Raw genomic sequence first — 22030 nt, forward strand, 5'->3', positions numbered from 1 at the left:
GCATTTGCACTGACAAAACATATGAGTTCTGGCTTTTCATTAGCTGGAAATTAAATGCTTTGGAAAGTAATTTCCAAATGGGTGATGGTGATCCTTTTCTATAGTTTTAGCTAAAGAAATGTATTAATTTAAAAGAAATTAGTATTTTAAGAATCAAAACTGTTATCATCTCACAGTTGGTGTATGTGTCTTTATATAACAAAGAGATTAAAATTAGATGAAGCACTTCTTTTAGTATGATCACCGTAACTTTTTCAACCCCAAATTCCAATAAGTTAGAGGCTCACATTACTTCTTTTTTAAGTATATTTTGTCGATTATGCTATTACAGTTGTCCCAATTTTTTCTCCCCTTTATCCCCTTCCACCCACACCCCCACACCCTCCAGCATTTCCTCCCCCAACTTAGTTCATGTCCATGGGTCATACATATAAGTTCTTTGGCTTCTCCACTTCCTATACTTTTCTTACCCTCCCCCTGTCTATTTTGTACCTACCATTTATGCTTCTTATTCCCTGTACCTTTTCCCCCTTTCTCCCATCTCACCCTCCCCACTGATAACCCTCCATGAGATCTCCATTTCTGTGATTCTGTTCCTGTCCTAGTTGTTTGCTTAGTTTGTTTTTCTTTTTGTTCTCTTTTTAGGTTCAGTTATTGATACTTGTGAGTTTGTTTTCATTTTACTGTTCATAGTTTTGATCATCTTATTTTTCTTACATAAGTCCCTTAAACATTTCATATTATAAGGGCTTGATGATGACCAACTCCTTTAACTTGACCTTATCTGGGAAGCATTTTATCTGGCCTTCCATTGTAAATGATAGCTTTGCTGGATAGAGTCATCTTGGATGGAGATCCTTGCCTTTCATGACTTCCAATACTCTTTTCCAGCCCCTTCTTGCCTATAAGATTCTTTTGAAAAATCAGCTGATAGTCTTATGGGAACTCCTTTGTAGGTAACTGTCTCCTTTCTTCTTGCTGCTTTTAAGATTCTCTCCTTCTCTTTAATCTTGGGTAATGTAATTATGATGTGTCTTGGTGTGTTTCTTCTTGGATCCAACTTCTTTGGGACTCTCTAAGCATCCTAGACTTGCATGTCTGGTTCCTTCATCAGATTGGTGAAGTATTCCTTCATTATTTTTTCAAATAAGTTTTCAATTTCTTGCTATTGTTCTTCTCCTTCTGGCACCCCTGATTTAGATGTTGGAACATTTAAGGTTGTCCCAGAGGTCCCTCAGCCTCTCCTCATTTTTTTGAATTCTTGTTTCTTCATTCCATTCCAGTTGGATGTTTCTTTCTTTCCGTGTTCCAAATCATTGATTTGAGTCCTGGTTTCCTTCCCTTCCCTGTTAGTTCCCTATATATTTTCCTTTATTTCACTTTGTGTAGCCTTCATTTCTTCCTTCATTGCCACCAAACTCAGTCATTTCTATGAGCATTGTGTTTGCCAGTGTTTTGAACTCTGCATCTGATAGGTTGTCCACCTCCTTGTTTTTTAGGTCTTTTTCTGGAGTTTTGATCTTTTCTTTCATTTGGGCCATATTTCTCTGTCTCAGCACACCTGCTAAATTGTCAGGGGCAGAGCCTTAGGTATTTGTCAGGGCAGGGCAACCCACTTCACTGGGTGGTGGCTCTATACATGGGGGCGGGTCAGAGCAGGAACAAGGCCCTTTACTAGCTTGCTAGGCTCTCGCTCCACTCTCAGTAACTTCCCCAGCTTCCAACAGCAAATTATGCCCTTTCAGGTGCTGATTCCCAGGTGGGTGGGCTTGTGCACATTGCAGGATCCCGTGGCCCTCTCCAATGAACTCTCTTGTGAGACTAGGAGTTTCTCCCGCTGTTACAGTCCCCCCAGGTTTTTACAGCCAGAGTTTTTGAGGCTTCGTTTCCCCACACTGGAACCCTGGGTTGTGCAGTCTGTCTCACTCCCCAGTTGCTCCTCCCAGTTTATCCGCACACCAATGTGGGAAATCCCATCCACCAGCCGCCACCTTGCCATGCCTTACTTCATGCATGTTCAATTCAAAAATATTTCAATGCTTTTATGTGGAGACTTCAAAAGGTAGAGGAGTTTACTGACTCAAACTGGTATTCTTCCATTAGGACACCAGGTACTGAAGTCACCTAACTTTTGGTTTTTACGACCAACATTTTCAACAAAGTTTCAATCTTTATAACATTCGATAAATGCAGTGTAAACTTTATTGAGTTCAGTTTACCAAGTTTCTCCTATACCCATGCATTTTATGGCAAAGATGAGTTTGGCTGTACTGTCCTGACCCTCAAGCAATTCTTAAGCTTAAAATCTAAAGGCTGGAGCCAACTTGCTATGTTTGCTGCAATTGCCATGTCACTCATGTTAGCTCTTTCCATGGAAAATATATTAAACAAGTAAATAAAACTTCATCCAGTGTGAATTGTGTTTGCCATCCCTATGAAAAGAAATAATTTTGACCTTAAATTCTCATAGAACACCCTATACTTCCTCTGGCAGAGGACAGCATGTTTGCTGGGTTCTCTAAGACAATCTCTCTTGTTAATTAGATCCTCCCCAAGAGTCACAGATTTATTTTTATTGTCCTGTGGCAAACTTTTCAGTTCGTGTGTAGGCTCACCACCTCAAAAGTTCTTCTAATTAGAAAACACTGGCCACTTTTCAAAAATAGTTCTTGACTAATCTCTTGCCTAAGCCAACTCACTAGTCTTAGTAAATATAATAATAAATATGAACCTGCAATGGTTGCATAAAATTCTTTCAAATGTGAAACATTTAACAAGGGAAAGAGATGATTACTCACAACTATATCTAACATATAACTAGGTGAAATTCAGGAACAAAATATCCTTATTACAGAAAAGTAAATACCCCATCTTTCTCTTACTGTTCCCTTAAAAAAAATGAGTATTAGATATTTCAAAGATTTTTTTAAGATTTATTTATTTATTTATTTATTTATTTTTAGAGAGAGGGGAAGGGAGGAAGAGAGGGAGAGAAACATTCATGTGTGGTTGCCTCTCGCCCCAACTGGGAATCTGGCCCGCAACCCAGGCCTGTGCCCTGACTTGGAATCGAACCAGCAACCATTTTGTTCGCAGGCTGGCACTCAATCCACTGAGCCATACCAGCCAGGGCTCAAAGATTTCTTAGGATGAAAAAAATTATTTTAGGTTATATGGGTATAACACGATATTCATGACTTCTGGAAAAAAATGTCAAAATATCCAGAAGAAGATACAGGTCATCAAAATGTAGTTCTAACTGATTGTCTTCCAACTAATAATTAAATTCAAATTTCAAATTAATGATAAATTTGAATAAAATGTGCTTAAAAGGACGTTTATATCTTAATTGAAAGACTCCGGTTCTCTTTATTCTTAATTCAAAAGAGAGAGTTTTGTTCAGTTGGCATTTGCTTTTTCAGGATTTTAGAATAGGTTTGAAAGTCTGCCTTAAGCTTATCAGTGTTGACTCAAAATTACTGTATTTAAAAATGAAAGAAAAATATTAAAAGAAACATTTTCAATTCTTAAGGGTAGTGAAGCACTAGTAAAATAATTCACTTCACTTTTAAAAAAGAATTTGGCAAATATGAGTTTTGTGTATCTCTCAAGATACCTGCATTTTATTATGTTTTTGTACTTTCCCATTGAAAGAGGGTTTTTTCCCCTAAACAAAACCAATTAAAGTTCTTGCTTGAATTTCTCACTGGTTAATCAGAGTATTAAATCTCAAAGAGAACTTTTAATTGAGAGAATTTTTTATCTGTTTCATTTAAAGAGAAAAATCGTTAAAGAATTCCACTACTTTTAAAGTACCTGACAGACGATCATGAAAACTAGCTCTTAAATGCAACATAAAGATGAGGTTTCTACTTTACATTAGGGGAAAAAGTACAGATTGACAACACTATTTCCTGGATATTGTCAATTAGAAAAGTATCAGAATTAGCAAAAATCTCTCAAGTTAAGCTCTGTCCTTATTCATGTTTCTCCATGATGCGTAACCTCGGGCTGTCTTTAATCTGTCATGATAAACGTACTTTCGGGTTAAGATAATAACGTATCGACTCAAATAACGAATAAGAACAACTGAGATACGGTTTAAAGTGTTCTGTAAAGCAGTGGAAGGAGGGCAGCCAGTCTCAGGATTGCTGTTCAGTTAGCATCAGAATCTCCGCCTCATTTGCCCTGATTGAAGGGAGAACTATCTTTATTCCAAAGTAATATGTTATTATAAAGAAAACTCCAAAGACATGAGAAACCTCATTTGCATATATCTAAATTCAAATTTTATATTTAAGCATTATTAACTTTGAAAATAGATGTCCTTGTTTTCATGAGTTAAATGCGAGCTTGCATGACAAGCAACATTGGTGTGAACATCTCTGTACAGACTTAATTTGCCTCTGTCTAAAAAGACCAATATCATTTAATTTTTTGAAATCATGATAGATGGAGTAGTGCTAAATCATAAAAATGAGTAAACAATACACTTTCCAGATTTTTACCTCATTTAAAATGTCCTCTTCTCTTGCTTTTATAATAAATTAAAAGTCTCTCTTCCACATTTAGTAATTTGGAGAATGAAGTGCACACATTTAGGTAGAAATTGCTGTTGTTAAATTTTCATTAAAACTCATCTTCACTCAGTCAGAGAGAAGCCAGAGATAATTAATTCTATTAGCTCTTTTTTCATACAAAGTACTAACTTCTGCTGTCTTTAGAATTATTTGCCCAGTAATATCAATATTAAAGTTGTAATGTTTTTCTTTGACTGTACATGCTTTACTTAATGTTACACCTTATTTTTGTCTTTAAAATAAATCTGCTTAAAATTGTGGTTTTTAAAAGTTCTGTGACAAAATCGATGGCCTCTCCTTTGCTAACTTGTAACTGAACGAGCGATGTTTCTGGTGTATATGATTGACATGAGCGCTGTTAAATCTAACTTGTTTAAAAAGCCACCGGTAGCTTGCCAAGAGCTGTTAATTGTATATCTTCAAAAGTATTTTTAAAACAATACTAAATTTATGGACCACATAACAATGATTGGGGCTTTTTAAAATGCCTGCACTGCTTGGAAAATAAGGTTTAATGTACATCAAGGTTTGTCATGGAAGTTTTTAATTTGCTTTAATGTGATGTTTCTTCCAATGCCATATGTATGTGTTTAATGAAAGTTGTAATAATATATCTATACTATGCAAAAATCTAATTTTCTTTTGATAAATATGCAGTTTTGATATAATTTTAGTTTTTTAAGCCTCCAAGAGAAAAAAATCAAAACCTAAATTGGGAAATCTGGGGAGGAGGGTGACACAATACCTGAGCAGTCCTACAAATATGAAAATAATTTTAAATGTTACTATATGTGATTTATTTCTGATGCAGTATTAATCATTTTAATCAACCTTGATCTTAGATTGTATTATTGAAAAACTGAATAACTACAGGATAAAAATTTATTCAGACCTTTTTCACAAACTATATTTGGGCTTCATTTTGTGTGCTGTGTATATTTAAATCACTTAGTTTTGAATTTTGAAGGAACAATTGTTACTTAACAGTCTATGTTTCCTAAAATGTTAGTTATAACTTCTATAATAACCTCATTTTTAAAAAATCAGAGGCAGAACATGAAATGCAGAACGTGAAAACAGTCCAAGTTCCATTAAAATTGAGAAAAAGAAGAACAGGTAATGCAAAGAGGAGTTTGTGTTAAAACTATAAATTACCTCATTTTAAAAAAACAAACAGAAACACTATTATGTTATTATTACTGGTAATTTTGAAACTAAAATACATTTTAAGGATGGAAATTTCTAAACTAGTAAGTCCACTAATATTTCTGATACATTATTAATCATTTTGTTAATCACCCTCCATCTTAGATTGTGTTATTGAAAATTTGAATAACTACAGGGTATAAATGTATTGTTTAAAAATATATTGGTGTATAAAATTAAAAAGGAATCTTACCAACATATCAAAAGTAGTTTATCTTTTTTAATTTTAATAATAGACCAAATGGCCAAAATTGTTAACATTTCCATACTACTAGTTCTTTTGATTTTAAGACATATATTATCAAAGAATTTGCCCCCAAAAATACATTGAATATTGGACTGTCAAAGCACTGTACACATATTAATAAATCACTCCCATTAAAAATTAAGAGTTTTTCTTCTGCTTTATTAAACATAAAACAGTGAATGCATATAATAGGCAGATAAAAATAATTGAGTTGAAAGGGTAGTCTTTTAGATGCAATTTATGCTTTATGCAGTTATATAAATTTTACACATAGACTTTAATGTTTAAAAAATATGGTACCAATATATTAATTTCATGCTCTATCTTATGATCTGTAAATGTTTATATTCTTTCAAGGAGATTGCCTTCTCTTTTCAATTGTTTTAAATGTTTTTTTTTAAGAGCCACTTTATTTTTTATATCTCCACTCAGCCTCATAATGCTTGTAACTTTCTAATTCCCAAAGAAATTGAAGCCAAATACCATAACATAGTGGCTAGAAGTTATTATCTTTGAAGTTACTCTTTTATCAAATATTAGCCAAATATCCCACATAATGTCTGCTGGAGAAAGCAAGCTTTTTACTTTCTCATGAATGGAAATACAAACAGAAATCCTTTGTTGGATTTTGTGTATTCAGAATGGTAAACATTTATTTTTATAGTTACTTTTCAATGCAAAATGTTTAATCAATTTTTAAAATTTCACCAAATGGGGTACTTCAAACAAAAGTGAAAATCCGTCCTATTTTTGTATAAACTGCTTATTTTTTCCATATATCTCTTTAAGGAAGTAAAACATTTTCTTTCCTACCATACAACCTTGATTACTCTACTATCAAATGAAATAGTTGGGTATCTATAGAGAACAATAACAATAAATCATGATTTGTCTAGTCAAAGCTCTTTACACTGTGCAGAACAGATATAACAAACAAAAATATTAAAGGAAATAATGTCTACTTGCTGGCCAAAATTGTATAATTCCTAAATTTTAAAAATAGTATACATACATACTGATTTATGGTATTGCATTTTAATTTTTTATTGTATATTTCCCTTACCATTTAGTCCACTTATACCTCCCTCCCCACTGGCAATCACCACACTGTCATCCATGTCCGTGAGCCCTTTTTCCTTTTTGCTCAATTTATTTTAGAGATATATTTATCTGTAAGTCCATTCACTCATTATACTATTTATTGACCACTATCATGTATCAGTGTCCTGTTCTAAACATTGACAGACCATACAGGGTGACCAAGACGAGCAAAAGCCCTCGTCTCATGGAATGGTCTCCTAGTGGTGATGACACACAATAAAGACATAGTGATACGTATTATGCTGATGATTAAGTTAATGTTACATAGCAGGACGATAGCTTCTTTATTTCCAGTGGCAAGGGAAATCTCTGAGGATGTGACATTTAATCTGCTGTCTGAAAAGCATGAAGAAACCAGTCACGAGGAAATCTGTAGGATGAGCATTCCAAGCAGAGGGAATAGTTTAATGTGTGGGAGTTTGGAGTGTTTGAGGAGAACAGTGTACTTGGTACACAGTAAATGAGCTGACAAAAATAAAACTTATATAGGGTCAAAGAACATTTAGAGGCTACTGCAATAGTTTAATCAAAAAAGAGAGAGAGAAAAAACAGTGGCTTTGTTAAAGTGCAAGTAGAGAACATGGAGAGAACTGGATGGATTTTGGGTGTGTTTGTAAAGAGGGCTTGCTAATAATGGACTGGGTATGAGGGATAAAGAGAGAAAAGTCAAAGATAAGTTCTGTGTTTGGAGAATAAGAAACTGAGTCCATTTTGGTGCAGGAAAAGCACGTTTGGAGGGGAAAATCAAGAGTTTGGTTTTACCCACATAAATCCTAAGATGTCTGTCAGATACTCAGATGGAGATATCAAGCAGACAGTTGTATATGAGAGTTTCAAGGCCAATCAGGGTTAGCATCAATATTTAGAAGATATCAGTATATACACGGTATGTAAAATTTTGAAAACACCTAGGAAAAGGCTGTAAGATAGGGGAGAAGTAAGCCTCGATTGAGGTCTAGGGCATTCCAATGTTTCTGAGTTAGGCAGAGAATCTGAAACCAAGAGAGGACACTGAGAAGTGTAAGGTGAGATAGACAAAAAACAAATGTGATTGGTCATCTGGATTTAATGCTTTTAAGAAGTCAAGATTAGCATAAAGAAATGGCCATTGGATTTGGCAACATGGAAGTTATTTAAGACCTTGAAAAGAGCGATCTCTATGAAGTAGTGAAGTCAAAGCCTGGTTGAAGTAATCAAGAAGACATTTTCAGAAAGGAGGTGGAAGCAGTATCATAAACAACTCTTTCAAAAAGTTTTATCATAAAGGAAGCAGGAAAAGTAGGGCAGTAGCTGGAGAGATATGAAGAGAGGTTTTGGTTTCCTGTGTGTGTTTTTAGAGAAAAGAGCCTACAGTTTATTTATATATTAGTAAGAATGATCTGGTAGAGAGACTATAATTATAGAAAAAGCCTTGAGAGGGAGAAGGGTTAGAATTCATAGCCTAAGTAGGGAGGTTAGTTTTTGATATAAGATGCATAGACTTGCAATGGGAGCAAAGTGTGTAATATGTAGATAGCTTAATAGATTTGTGGTAGAAAAGTAAGGATGTCACTATGTGAGTAGTTTTACTTTAACAAGAGGAGATAAAAGTCAATATTGGGACAGGAAGAGAGTATATATTAGAGGAGATAGGTGTATGTATTTGGAAAGAAAGAAAGTGAATATATTTGTATATACGTATGTATGTATATATATATGCACATGCATATATACATGTATATTACAGGCAGAGTCAATGGATATTTGTATGTTATACATCATAGAAAAAAGGCCTATTGTATAAAATATTTTAAAGCCATTTTTACTAAATATTTTTGAGACATCTTGTTTGGAAGATCTGAAACCGAATTCTGTGTTTTCCAAGGACTCTGATAACAGTCTGCTTTTCCATGTCGAGATGAAGTGAGGACTTCGCAATGCCATAGATCCTTCTCATGTTTTGTTATTTGTTTTTGCCTATTTCAGAGTAAAAACCAGAAATATTTTTGTAGCTATTCTGGTCTAATTCAAAGCCTATGAAAATTAAAATTAGCTTAATCCTGAAAGATTTGTATTGTATACTCAAGCTGTCAGTTTCTTAAAATACTGTTTTGGAGGGTTTGAGCCCCCGTCTGAATTTTTTTTAAAAAAGATAATCAGGCTCTAATTGTTTATGAAAACAATACTTCTTTGTTTTCATGTGACTTGAAAAACATCAATACCATCTGTCATTTAGGAAAAAACAAATGGGCAATATGGTTGTTCTGTTACTGTACCCTCCCTATCTGTAGGAATGATGTGTGATCCCTTCATTGTGCATGGAGCTTTATTTCTGGATAGGCTATATGTAACTCAATGTGTTGGAATTTATAAGTACATATTTATTCTTTGGATTTGTTGTAAAATTAGATTGTGAACAATGGGATAAGACTGCTCTCCATTTTTTTGCTAATTTAGCATAGCCAAAAATATGATGATATACATGTACATATAAATATGTATTTGATTAAACATTTAATAGTTAAATGGCCATTTCAAATATTAAATGGTATATGTCGACAGCTGCAGTGCATTCCAAATAGTTGTAAGAAAATCATGACAGTACAAATCCTAAAAAGTTTATTAACACTAAATAATATCTTTATTCAAAATACCTAGATAACATCTAAGTTGGCATTTAATCCCTCATAGAGTGATATTTGATGAATAAAAACTACAGCTGAAAACATTTTTTTCCTTCCTATAAGTATGAATGATTTTTGAAATCTCTTTGTAACATGTCAAAGTTATTTATCACTAATTATGAACTTAGCACTCTACCCGTCTACTCTTGCAAAGGTGGGGGGGAAGATCTGTTTGTGAGAATAAAGAAGCACAGCACTATATTTCTTGCTCTTTTGTATTACATCGCTATTTAGAGCTTCTATTTATGCCTTCCACTCAGGTTCCTGACACAGTCTACATTCTCTTTTCTGTTGTATCACAATATGGTAAAGAGATAAACAAAGTATAGTTGTGTTAAGAATAAAACTGCAATCCTACCTATTATTCACTTTACTATTAAAGTAAAGTAGTCAATACTTACTTGAAGGTGGTATTGTTCTCATCTTATAAAAATTTACTCTAATATTATGATGTTCCATGTAAATGTTCATGTGCTGGCATGCCTACAAGTTACTCGTGTTAAAGAATGCTCAGCTCTCAATGAGGGATTGTGGTGGATGGCATTACATATGTCACCTGTTTGCTGAAAGGATATGGTGTTTAGCAAAACTACCTGCTGAGCAACATAATAAGATTTTTGTACAAAGTACAAATTACTAATTATTGTATTTTATTTTTCTATGATTTCCTAAGAGGCATTATCAGGGTCTTACAGATGGAGTAAGCCTGTTTATTAAAATATCTATTAGCAAATAAAAGTTACAGTTCTGGTGGTTGAATTTGTGGCTTTTTTATATTGTATTGATGAATATTTAATATAATTTATTTTGTAAATGTCTATTAAATCTAGATGCTCTTTAGTACATTAGTAATTCTAGATATAAAATCACAGGTATAATTTTTCATAATAACATCATTAAGGTCAAGACAAACTGACATAAATCAATATAAATAATTGGTACACAGTTTTGTAGTGATTATATATGGGCAGACTGTTTTGTGAGATTCAAGTAAATTGTTCCGTGCAGAGGTGCCACTGTATACAAACTGCAGGTGACCAAAAGGTCAACCTAATGTCTCCCCGCTCAACCAGCTTTACGCCATCAACATTCATTCCAAAGACTTCCAATACATTACAAATCAGGGATTTCCTATATTATTCCGAAAGTTTCTGATAAGGAAATATATTAAAATTATCATGAGTTAATCAGAATAGTGCTGTATTTATCATTTCTTACTCTTATCTCTTTTACAATTCTTCTACTACAGTTCCAAAAGCCAGTATGAAATTTAAACTAGTAATAAAGTACCTGAAACTTTCTTCCCTTATACAGGTATCTTAAGTAGCCTTTAGGAAATTGTATACCATTTTTAAAGCTGCTTAATCTCATAATAAAATGAAGAGAGCCAAAATGACTTCTTAAATCAAGTTAGAATAATGTTTATACTGAGCATTGAGTGTACTCTTGAGAGCTGTTTCATCTGGCAAAGCACCAAAATGATGGATTCAACATGTGAAATATTTACTTTTTTTAAGGTTGATATTTTCAAAACTGGCATTTTCTAGATTATTGAATAGACTGTGGCTATTTTATCTCTAATAATTTTAAGCCAGCACCTAACTATACTATTTTTTACTTAGCTAATTTCTTTGGTAAAATAATTACATATCTGCATAAATTTACTGAAAAGTTAGACATCCAATCTCCCCATTACATTTTCAGTTTTCATCAAATGTTTTGTACTAACCAAAAATAGAACTCAACCCAGGAGCAGAATATATCAACCTCAAACAAGAAAAATTAAGTCTGGCCACTAAAGTTCTCTAAAACATAAGATTTCTACTTATTTCTAAGGGGAAAAATGTCCAATTATGTCTATAAACGAATTAGCTTCCATTTCTTATCAAAGTGAGCCATAATGCCCAAAGATACGGAGCCACAAGTTAAAGAGCCACCACATTTAAAAATCCTATCCATACAGTAAAAATTTCAGAACAAAGGAAGACAGGAAACTATTTATTGAACACCTTAGTGTGCCTAACATATATACTTCTGTTATCTATTTTTTCCTCAAAACCACCAGATGCAACAAATAGTGTCTTTTTGAAGGTGAGGAACTAAAGCATGATAGAGTGTTAATTGGCCTAAGGCCACAAGGTAAGAAAGAAAACATATATTTGCATACTCAATTACTACAAAGACATTTATAATTGTTCTTTTAGATATGCAACTATGTAAGGGTTTTGTTTTTTGTTAGTTTTTGCCTTATCAACAGAGTCAGCAGCCCAGAACCACATTTTTTTTAATTGTAAAAATAACCACATTTGAAAATTTGGAAAAGTAACAAAAGAAAAAGCACCCCATAATCATATACATACAATTCACCCCTCCCCCATCACTACTCTTTTCCTTTATTTTTATTGTTGATACTATTACATATGTCCCCATTTTCCCCCCATTTGCCAACCTTCACGCAGCTCCCACCCCCTCCTTCCCTTTGGCCATCACTGCACTGTTGTCTTTGTCCCTGGGTTATGCATGTATGTTCTTTGGCTACTCCCTTCACCCAGTTCCCCCCTCCCCTCTGCGCTACCAGTCTGTTCCATGTCTCCATACCTCTGTTTCTATTTTGTTCATCATTTTATTTTGTTCATTAGAGTCCACATATAAGTGAGATCATAAGGTATTTATCTTCCTCTGACTGGCATAGTTCAACTAGTTTCAAAACCTCCAGGTCCATCTATACTGTGGCAAAAGGTAAGATTTCCTTTTTTTTTTAACCGCATCATAGTATTCCACTGTGTAAATGTACCACAGCTTTTTTACCCACTCATCTACTGATGGACCGAGATCTGGAAACACCCCATCATTACTTTTATAAAACTCCTTCTAGTCTCTTTTTTCACCCTCTATTTAATAGGCCAAATTAATTACCAGGTCAAAGAACAGGTAGGGTAGTAAACATAATAGTATGTAATTGGAGAGGAGATAAATCCCATACCCATGGTAACAAGGAAAAGGAGAATTGAAAACTCTCTGAAGAATACCTAAATCAGGAACACCATTCTTTGGGGATGTGAGGTTGGTGGGTCTAGGAAGATTGAAAGGTTGACCAAAAAAATCTTAGGTTTTTAAAACTATTGCATCTATAGTCTCAACGTTGGAAAGCGCAGTAACAAAAATGTGTTAAAACACGTACGTCAAAATATTTCCAATTATGGGATCAACTGCTACTATAAAATCCCAGTTCCGAGAGACTATTAGTTTCTTACTGACCACCTGCCAGGCTGACTCTGGGGACTGTAAACCCCTCACAGATCACAGAGCTGGGAAGCCAGGATACCCGCATACCCGTACCTATTCTGCCTATTGCCTTTGCGTTGATTTCCTGTCCCTACCTACAGTTAACAGCTTTACTTTGCCTGTAGGCTAGGGTCTGAGGCCTTCAGAGCCCAGAAAGAGGGTCGGCGCGACGGGGAGCGGCGCATACATCGCGCCCCCGTGAGCACCATCGTGACCTGCCGTCGTCGCCACCGCGCTGCGCCCGGTCGGGGAACTACGCAGAGACTTCTCCGTGTTCAGGTCGACACCCTGAGATCCCGCCCCTGGGAGCCGACACCCCGAACAGCCAGCGGAGACCACGGAGGAGGGACACGCCCCAGGCCGGCGCGTGGGCCAAACGCCTCCCAGCAGTCTGTGCGCGCGCCTACAACTCCCATCATCCGCCCCCGGGACCGAACGAGTCCAGAGAAGGCTGCAGTCCACCGAGCCACCGTGCCGCCCTCTTTAATACTCTTTCGTGTGACATTTTCGGGAGCTCTACAGTCCCGTTAGCAAGATGACTGCGGCTGACCCGTTTTGACCTCGGAGGAAGGGTGGTTTCGGGACCGGAAGAACCTTCGGTTGCCAAGGGAACGCCACAAGCCTAGTCGCCCGCCGTTAGACTGACGCGCGGGCCGAGACGGAGGCTGCGGTTCGCCCGACTGTGAAGGCGGCGGCTTTGGTCAGGACCGGGCATCTTTCTTCTGGAGAGAGAGAGAGGGGGAAAGGCTGAGAGACGCTTACGAGCGAGTGTCCATTCCTGCCCCTCACCAGCTCCTGGGCCCGCAGAACTAGCCTCAAAGACCAGGTAGTTCCCCCCTACAATTTTTGCAGCCCGCGGGGCCCCCTCACCTTCCCCACGCCCCCGCTCCTGCCCCGGTCAGTTTTAGGGTTGCTCTTTCCCATTAAGTGTAGTCACTTTAATTTGTGACAGGTCGAAAAGGAGATTTATGCAGTGACTACTAGGGATCCCAGAAAACTGATTGAACTGGTTGGGCAAATCTTTGTTTGGTTTTAACACTACACAGTTTTGGCGTTTTTATTTGGTGGGTGGGAAGTGTAATTGAAATTTCATAATCAAAAACTGAAAGTCGAACAAAAATGGTCATTTGGGGTAGAGTGTGCTATAATTCACTCTAGACACATTTTTAAAGTGTACAGAGTACAACTCCTGATATTTTCTTTCCCGGACCACTATCTCTGCAGCTTATCTTCCACTTTCTTAGCTGTGGATAAGATCCAATTCTTCAGGACTTTTCTGACAACAAGTAATCCTTCACAAAGCAGTTACTTGGATAACAGCTAAGAGAATTTGATTAACTGGTGTACAGAGAGAGGAAAACAGTAACATGCAAAACTGGAAAGGTAGAGTGGAGGCAAATTGTGAACAACCTTAAAAGCTATCAATGAAAGCTTGGAATTTTATCCTGAAAGCCAGTAGTTCTCAATAGTGACTATAAATCAGAAATACTGTGTAGCCTTTTAAAGTGCAGATGCCCTGCTCCCATCTTCAGATACACTGATCCAGTAGTTGATTCCGTGTGCAGCCAGGGTCGGGAATGGTGGCTGGAGGAGGGAGCTGCAGAAAACTTTCATTGTATCTCCCGCTATGCACTGACGGTATAATAAATAAATGTTGAGTGGCTTGACATATCTTTTTTTCCTTCTTTCATGAAAGCAAAAGTAAATTTATAGAAATGTATACTTAGTAAGAAGTAAAAGCATATGATAGTTGTTTATAAAGCAAGTTCAATAAATGTAACTACATCTTTTAGAACAGCTGACTGTTCTTTTAAATTGAATGTCACAAACACTGGGTGTTTGGTGATCCATGAAAAAGAGATGGAAAATCACAATCCAAGTTTCTTTGAAAAATGAATATTCAATATCAAGCTTTTGACAATCAATGCTTTATAGTAAATGTCCTCAGGGGAATGATGTGAGAAGTGGTCATGTTTTTTTTTTAATCTATTCAAAATTGTATGGAAAATGGAAAATTGTATGTCTTCATATCAGTATGTTGAGTACAATAAACAACAGTGAGTTATAGTAAATTTACTTTGAATTAAAATTGTCTCTGTGAATTGTTTCATGGTATCCGAAGGCTACCTCAAAGTAGATTCTACAAATGCTTATCCTTAAGCTGATATATAAAGGAATGAACTGAATGAAATTTAAATCTCCATCACAAGGAGAAATATCGATTCAAGTGGGACAAATGGAGAACCTGACATGAACCCCATTCCTTGGGTAAGGCAACTGTGGCTCTGCGATAAGGCCCCGTGCTTAGGTGGGTCACTGCACTTTTTTCCCTGCACATTAGTAGAATTCAGTTTTGAAACTTCTGTCCATAATGATCTCCCAAGGGTCCTAGGCAAAGCTGATGATGCAACCTCATTTCAAATGCGCTTGTCTTGGGAGCCTTTTACCATTTAAGTTGCTGCAGTCTCACATCCTGCAAAGTATGGCCTTGTCTGAAATGGTGTGGGATTAAAAAAATACTGAAGGAGCTGTAAGATGATGGGCTTCTGGAACCTTAGATGGAGGTGAGAATAAATCAAATAAACGAGGTTAACATTTAGAGAACTTTGAAAATGACAGTCCGAAGAGTAATAGGAAATATTTGAAACATGAGTGTTAGAGTTACTGCTGTAGCAGTCCCTTCAGCAGTTGAGGGCTTTCTTCTCCCACCATATAATAATGTTTGGGTAAGTGATAGACCCAAAGGATACACCTTTGGGAAGTTTCATTTGGAAACCTGACATCTAAATTGGTTGTACCTTAGAAGGTTATGAACAGGTTATCACATAGTGAGCAATATGTCATCAGCCATTTTATTTGACTTTAAAATACTTCTGTTTGAATTTCTAATGAAATTTTTCATTTTTCAGTTTGCATTGGAAGAATTTTTTTTTCCCTAAAGAAAGAATGGATAAACCAATGACCACTTCAGGGATGAGTTAAACAAACTTCAACAATATTTAAGTAAACTAGATTCAAATCTAAGATCAGTATTTACTTTCTTATTCTTTACTGGTATACTAATTAAAGTTCTTTTAAGATAATACCTAACAGGCTATTTCAGATAAATTACAGTTTAAAAAATTTTTACTTTTATGAAATTGTTTGCATATATCTATGTATATTACACATAAACTTCTTTCTAAATGAATTTGTAGTGACTTAACATAAATATATGTAAGAACTAAGGGAAAATTAAGATAAATATATTAGAATTCTGTTTCCACTGATGGAGCCTATACTGGACATAATCAAGCAAGCAAAAACAGTGAATTTAATATTTATTACTTCATATTCTTGCAAAATACAACAATAGAGATGGTTTCAGGAAAAGATTTAGCCTGTGGCTCAGATGGTGTAGCCAGAATCTCAGTTTTTCTGGTCTGTATTTTACTTTCTCAGCTTCAGCCTTAGGCTCCACATGAACCCCATTGCCTGTACATTGTTCCAAATTTCTAGAAAAGGCTGCAGATATTATCATGTATCAAAAATGGTAGATACCACATTTTCTTCTTAAATATTATAAAATTACAATGAGAAATATACAGTTATTTCAAGGGCATTATTATCCTGTGTTGCCAGGGGTTATAAACTGCCAATCTGCATTTCAGCTAAGGCTCCTTTCTGGTAATCAGCTTATACTCTTGTTTACTAAATGCAAAGCTACATTGACATGGTTTTCACATCGTGTCTTATATTATTAAATTCTTTATATACATGCTCATATTTTCCAAACTTAAAGTGCCTGTGAATAATGTACTTTTTTTTTTCTGACTTGCAGCTAGTTTGTAAATATTTGAATCACATTATGGGATTACTAGACAGACTTTCAGGGTTGCTTGGCCTGAAGAAGAAGGAGGTTCATGTTTTGTGCCTTGGGCTGGATAATAGTGGCAAAACAACAATCATTAACAAACTTAAACCTGCAAATGTAAGTATCTTTGTTAGACGCTCTATGTATTTTCTGCTAGAGAAAGTTAATATGCAAATTTATTTTGTTTGCTATTGTAACTTCCTGTTATGAAATCCTATTAACATTGTAGTAGCTTAAAGTAATAAGTATCAGTCAGCCATATTTTGCAGTATATTTTATGCAGATATGTAGGTAAGTCTTGATTATTTAAACTGGAATATTTTCCAAATGTCTTTTTTTCTCAAAAGATCTTCACAAATTTGCCAAGTTTACCTTCAGGTCACTTTGCCTTCTTTTTGGCTCTCTCTTTACAAGAGCAGCAAAGCAAAGGGAAAGGTGAATCATTTTTATAGGTCCCATGGATAATTAGACAGTTTTCCAAGACTGTGGTATGTCACCAGTAGTAAGCAAGATGACCTTTAAGTCATTTAGTAATAAGTATATAAGCATAATTCTTTAACTGAAAAATGCAATATGTAAAGCTAGTGCATTCAACACATGACACACGAATTAAAGCTAGGTTCTGCAACATATAAAGAAAACCCGCATAACAGTGGACTAAATAAAACAGAAGCTTCGTATTCCTGGGCAGGTGTGGTAGCTACGTGGTCACAAGAGATTAAGGTATCTTCCCTCTTTCTGCTCTGCTATTTTCAGTGCCTGGTTTCCATCCTCAAGATCTCCACGTGGTCACTTTGGTTAACTATCATATCTATATCCTAAGTCACAGGAAGGGTGAAAGAACAGGACAGAAGAATAGGCCTTCTTCCTGAATAAGCCTTCCCCAGAAGAGCTTCCCCAGAAGTTCCAACTAATGACTCTTACTTATATCTCATTGGCTACCCCTATTTATAAATAAGGTTGGATCTTTGAGGCAGGGCATATTACTCCTTTCAAAAATAATAAGGGTCCTATAAGTATGGAAGCAGGAGAAAATGAATATTGAGTAGACAACTAACATTCACAGTTGTAAATACATTTATTTAGGTAAAAACCATTGATCAGGTAATGAAAAATGTTGAGTAGAAAGGTAATGTGGACTGCACAGATAGGGCAGACATAAGGCAGCTGGTACGTCCACTGACTGACTGAGTAGAGAGTGGGAAATATTGCTTCTAAATACGGTGATTAAAGGTGGACTTCTGTGCCTCCAAACAGTGCTTCAGGTTGGGCAGAATGATTTACTGCTCCATTTTCTTTTGCAACACCTTCAGTTTTACTTCTATTTAGTTGGAAATTGCTTCTGAATTAAGAAAATGCCATTATTTCTTTTCTTCTACAGAGATAAGTTTGCCATTTAAAAACAACTAACTACTGGTGTATCTTCAAGTGGGAATTAGTTTGAAGTAGCTGGGATAAGAAGCTGAAAATGGATTTGGGAGGTAATATAGGTGTTTTAAGAGGGCTCCCAGCTGAGTTGGGAATCAGTTGATACATACATGCTGAAGTCAGCCAGAGATCAAATATGTCAACTTGATTGAAAAGGTTGATTTTGGAGGGCAAAGTTAAGGTCTGGCCAGAGAACTTGCCAACACTCTCTTTAGTCAAAATGTCAAGGTTTCCTCCTCGGAAAATCCAGCTCTTCTAGGTTTGCTGCATAGCAAGAACTGATGAGAATGCATGCTTGCAATAAGTACATGGCTCTCAGATGAGAGAGAGACAGACAGACAGAACCAAGGAGGTTCAGTTCTATTGTACAGACTAAGCAGAGAAGTCATTTATTTTCCCCCATGGAAAGAAATTGGGAAAGGAGATAAAAACTAGGACTATCATTCTAATGGTGCTTTCTCTATATAGAAACAGGGAAAAACAGATTCTTCCCCAATAAGGAAAAGAACAGGTTAAAAAGCCTATATATATATATATATGGGTCTGTCTCCTGACCTAGGCGATTACAAGAAATTTCTTTATCAGTCCATAAGTCAAAGATACAGTATCCTATCTAATTGGATGGGGTCCAGAATTGGGGTCCAGAATGGATATATGGTAAAAAAACTAGAACCATACCCAACTGGCGTCAAAAGAAATTTTTTTTGGTAAAAATAGTCACAAATAAATACAAAATGATTGAAACCAGAGCCACAGTTAATAGCCCTCAATTGGACCAACTCCCCGCACCCCCCATATATATCTACTATATCAAATTGGGAGAAATAACTTTCAAAGAATAAAATAGAAATTATAGTCTCTTCCTCTGTCATCCCCAACAGTGTAGTGATTTCTGTCCCAAGACATATTACTATAAGAATTATCTTAGATATGGATGGAAATAGCTTTCTCTGTAAACAATGTTTGGTACTTTGAAAACACTTGCTCTTTTTTAACTTAGTTATGAATTTTCTTTCATAATTTCTTCTGCCATTTCTAGAGCTTTGGGGCAAAAGAAAAAAGAAGTAGCATGTGTTCGGTTTGTCATCTTGAAAGATTCTGATATTCGCATTTCAGTCTGGTCTTACAGAAGAACTATTGACCCTGCCTCATACACCAGTTTAGGGAGAGCCCTCAGGAAAATCTGGGTACCCAGCGAATAACTAAGGCTTTTTAATTAATCTTCTATTGCTTTATAATATCTCTGTCTCTCTGTTATCTCTGGTGAATTATGGAACTAGCAACTGCCCTTTCTCCTCACAGCAGTTGACTTCTAGTCCTGAGAGCAGACTAAGTTGCTTTGCTTTAAAAAAAAATCTTGGTGACAATAGCCAAGAGGCCACTTGAAATGGACTTCTTAAAGACCTCAAAACCTCTGTCACACACTTATAGATACAACACTTGCTTCCTCCCTACCTTTGAACCAAAGAAGAGCCTCTTGTGAGTTTAGTATTAGAAACATTACTTTTAATAAATTAAGTGAACTGTAGAAATCTACAATGCTATATCAGAAATGTTCTGAAAAAAAATTGCAAATCTCATTTTATAGTAAAGTAGTCCCATATATTTTTTATGGATAAAATCAGTTTCTAGATAACTAAATACTTCCTGGACCCACACTAGTTTTTAATATTAAGCTGTCCTAATGTTCATTTATTGTTTATAAATTGAGGTTGCTGATGTTTTCTAAACTGACAAATAGGGAGACGAGGGGCACATTTTAACCCAATCACTCTTCTCAAGAATCTGGTGTTAGCTTTTTCTTAGAGGTGCACTCTAAACACCCTTCTTTTAAAATTCTCTTTTTTTTCTCCCATTTCTCAACATAAATGCTTTCATACAGTTTCATATTCTTAGAATTTAAAATAATCTGAAATTATCTTGTGTATTTGTTTGGTAACTTGTTTATTAAATTTTCCTTCAGAAATTTAAATTTAAATTTTATACAAGCATGGATCTTATATTGCTCAACACTGAATCCCAAATACCTAGAATATTGCTTGGTACTTAAAATATATTTTCAGACAAATGGACTGATGGCTGATTTTTTATCTATTTTCATTTTTGGGCAGGCACCAAAGATATCATTTTTACTAAGACTTAATGAAACTAACCAAATAGGGTCTGTCTCAGAAATCTGCTTCTTTTCTTGTTGATGTTGGTCCATCCCTGGGCTGTCTCAGCCATAGTGGTCTATCCCACTTAGGTAATACTATTTCCTATACTCTTTGTTTTCTTTGCACCATCCCCTTTCCAATTGAGAGAATGACCAAAATGCATTTGTTCTGGATAGAGCAGAGGAAGGGTAATGTTGGAGACTATTTTTTGAAATTCTTTGGAGGAGAATGAATCCCAGTTGAATGTGGAAACACCAGCTGACATACCTTGTTCTGGCCCGCTTCATTTGCAGAGTCTCTTCTTTCTAATTGTCTTCCATTAGAACTTGAGAAGTGAGAGGAAAAAAAGGAAGTTGAATAATTTTATCCCTATTAGGTAAAACAGCAAATTAAAGGGAGCTTCTCTGGAAACAAGAGTCTGTGGAAAAGCTGAGCAATTTATGAGAGGCTATATGAATGTTTTACAATTCAGTGAAGACAAGGCTATTATTTTCAGAGATTTCGTAGATCTTTAACTTCCTTACTTTTTTACTATTGGTATGTTTTTCCTAATAAAAGCTGATGATTTATTTTATCACAAGCTTGACACATGAAAAACTTTAAAATCAAAGCAGTGCGGTATTTTAGAAATTAGGAGACTCTTTATTCCAAAGTTTCTGGTGCAATGAAGGAGCCATAAGGTATACAGCAGGAATCTGAGTAGCAGGAAATAAATTCTAACGTCAACAAAAAGAAAGCTATTTTTGGAAGAATACTGGGCAGTTGAAAGATGGAAGAAAAAGCTGAATAAACAAACTTCTGAAAGGCAAAACCAAGGCAGCTGTGAGCGTGCTTTTTCACTAGCACGTTGACATTAAAGTGTCCAAGCTCCAGTGACTTTTCAGCTTCTGTCCATTTTAATTTTAAATTTCCAGAATTAGACTAGCAAAGTGCACATAATGACGTGAGGCAACAACTTCCCCTCTGCTCCTCCTGTTTTCACATAAAAACAAGATCAACTGAAGGGGGATCTTTCAGTTATACTTGTGGGAGTTTGGAGAAAATTGTGGACAAGAATAACATCAGTGAGAGTAATTATAATAGCAAGCATTCATTGAGTATTTACTATGGGCCAGACACTGTGTTGAGTATTTTATATCCATTAACCTCATTTAATTTTCATATAATTTTATGAATTAAGGATCATAATATGTTTTAAATTAGAGAAAACTAAGGCTTAGAGAAATTAAGTAACTTCTCTAAGGTAGCATATTAGAAATTAGGAGGCTGTTGTAATTCAAAGAAAGAAATGATAAGACCTGACATGTTAGTAGGATGGAACCAGTAAAGCTCAGAGAATGGTTATACAGAGAATATAAAATGGAAGGGAGTCAAGAGTAACTCCTAGGCATCTTGAACAGAAAGCAGATGAGTTTTATTCAAAAGCAGGAACAGTTTTGATGGTGGAAATGTTAGGAGACCCCTTGGTAGGTCGTGAGTGTAAGGCATGTTACTCGCCTGTGGGACTTGCC

At 35.6% G+C, this 22030-nt stretch overlaps 1 protein-coding gene and 1 long non-coding RNA gene across 7 annotated transcripts in view; one reads left to right on the plus strand and one right to left on the minus strand.

Annotated features, from left to right (window-relative positions):
• The window catches only part of LOC128780216 (uncharacterized), a 60057-nt gene extending 46655 nt beyond the window's left edge, over positions 1-13402 (minus strand). The window contains exon 1 of the long non-coding RNA XR_008426144.1: positions 13298-13402. This is a non-coding gene — a long non-coding RNA (uncharacterized lncRNA). The remainder of the gene's footprint in view (positions 1-13297) is intronic.
• A 116-nt stretch (positions 13403-13518) lies between these two features.
• ARL6 (ARF like GTPase 6) overlaps positions 13519-22030 on the plus strand; it is a 45599-nt gene continuing 37087 nt past the window's right edge. The window contains exons 1-3 of one of the 6 annotated variants that reach the window (XM_053918283.2): positions 13519-13908; positions 15205-15390; positions 16903-17052. In XM_053918283.2, coding sequence (XP_053774258.1) covers positions 16930-17052 — 123 coding nt within the window. In that variant the 5' untranslated portion in view covers positions 13519-13908; positions 15205-15390; positions 16903-16929. The remainder of the gene's footprint in view (positions 13909-15204; positions 15391-16902; positions 17053-22030) is intronic. The other 5 variants (XM_045193549.2, XM_045193553.2, XM_045193550.2 and 2 more) reach the window with 5 other exon arrangements.

Source organism: Desmodus rotundus, chromosome 2, assembly GCF_022682495.2.
Source record: "Desmodus rotundus isolate HL8 chromosome 2, HLdesRot8A.1, whole genome shotgun sequence".
In the NCBI taxonomy this organism is placed as follows: Eukaryota; Metazoa; Chordata; class Mammalia; order Chiroptera; family Phyllostomidae; genus Desmodus; species Desmodus rotundus.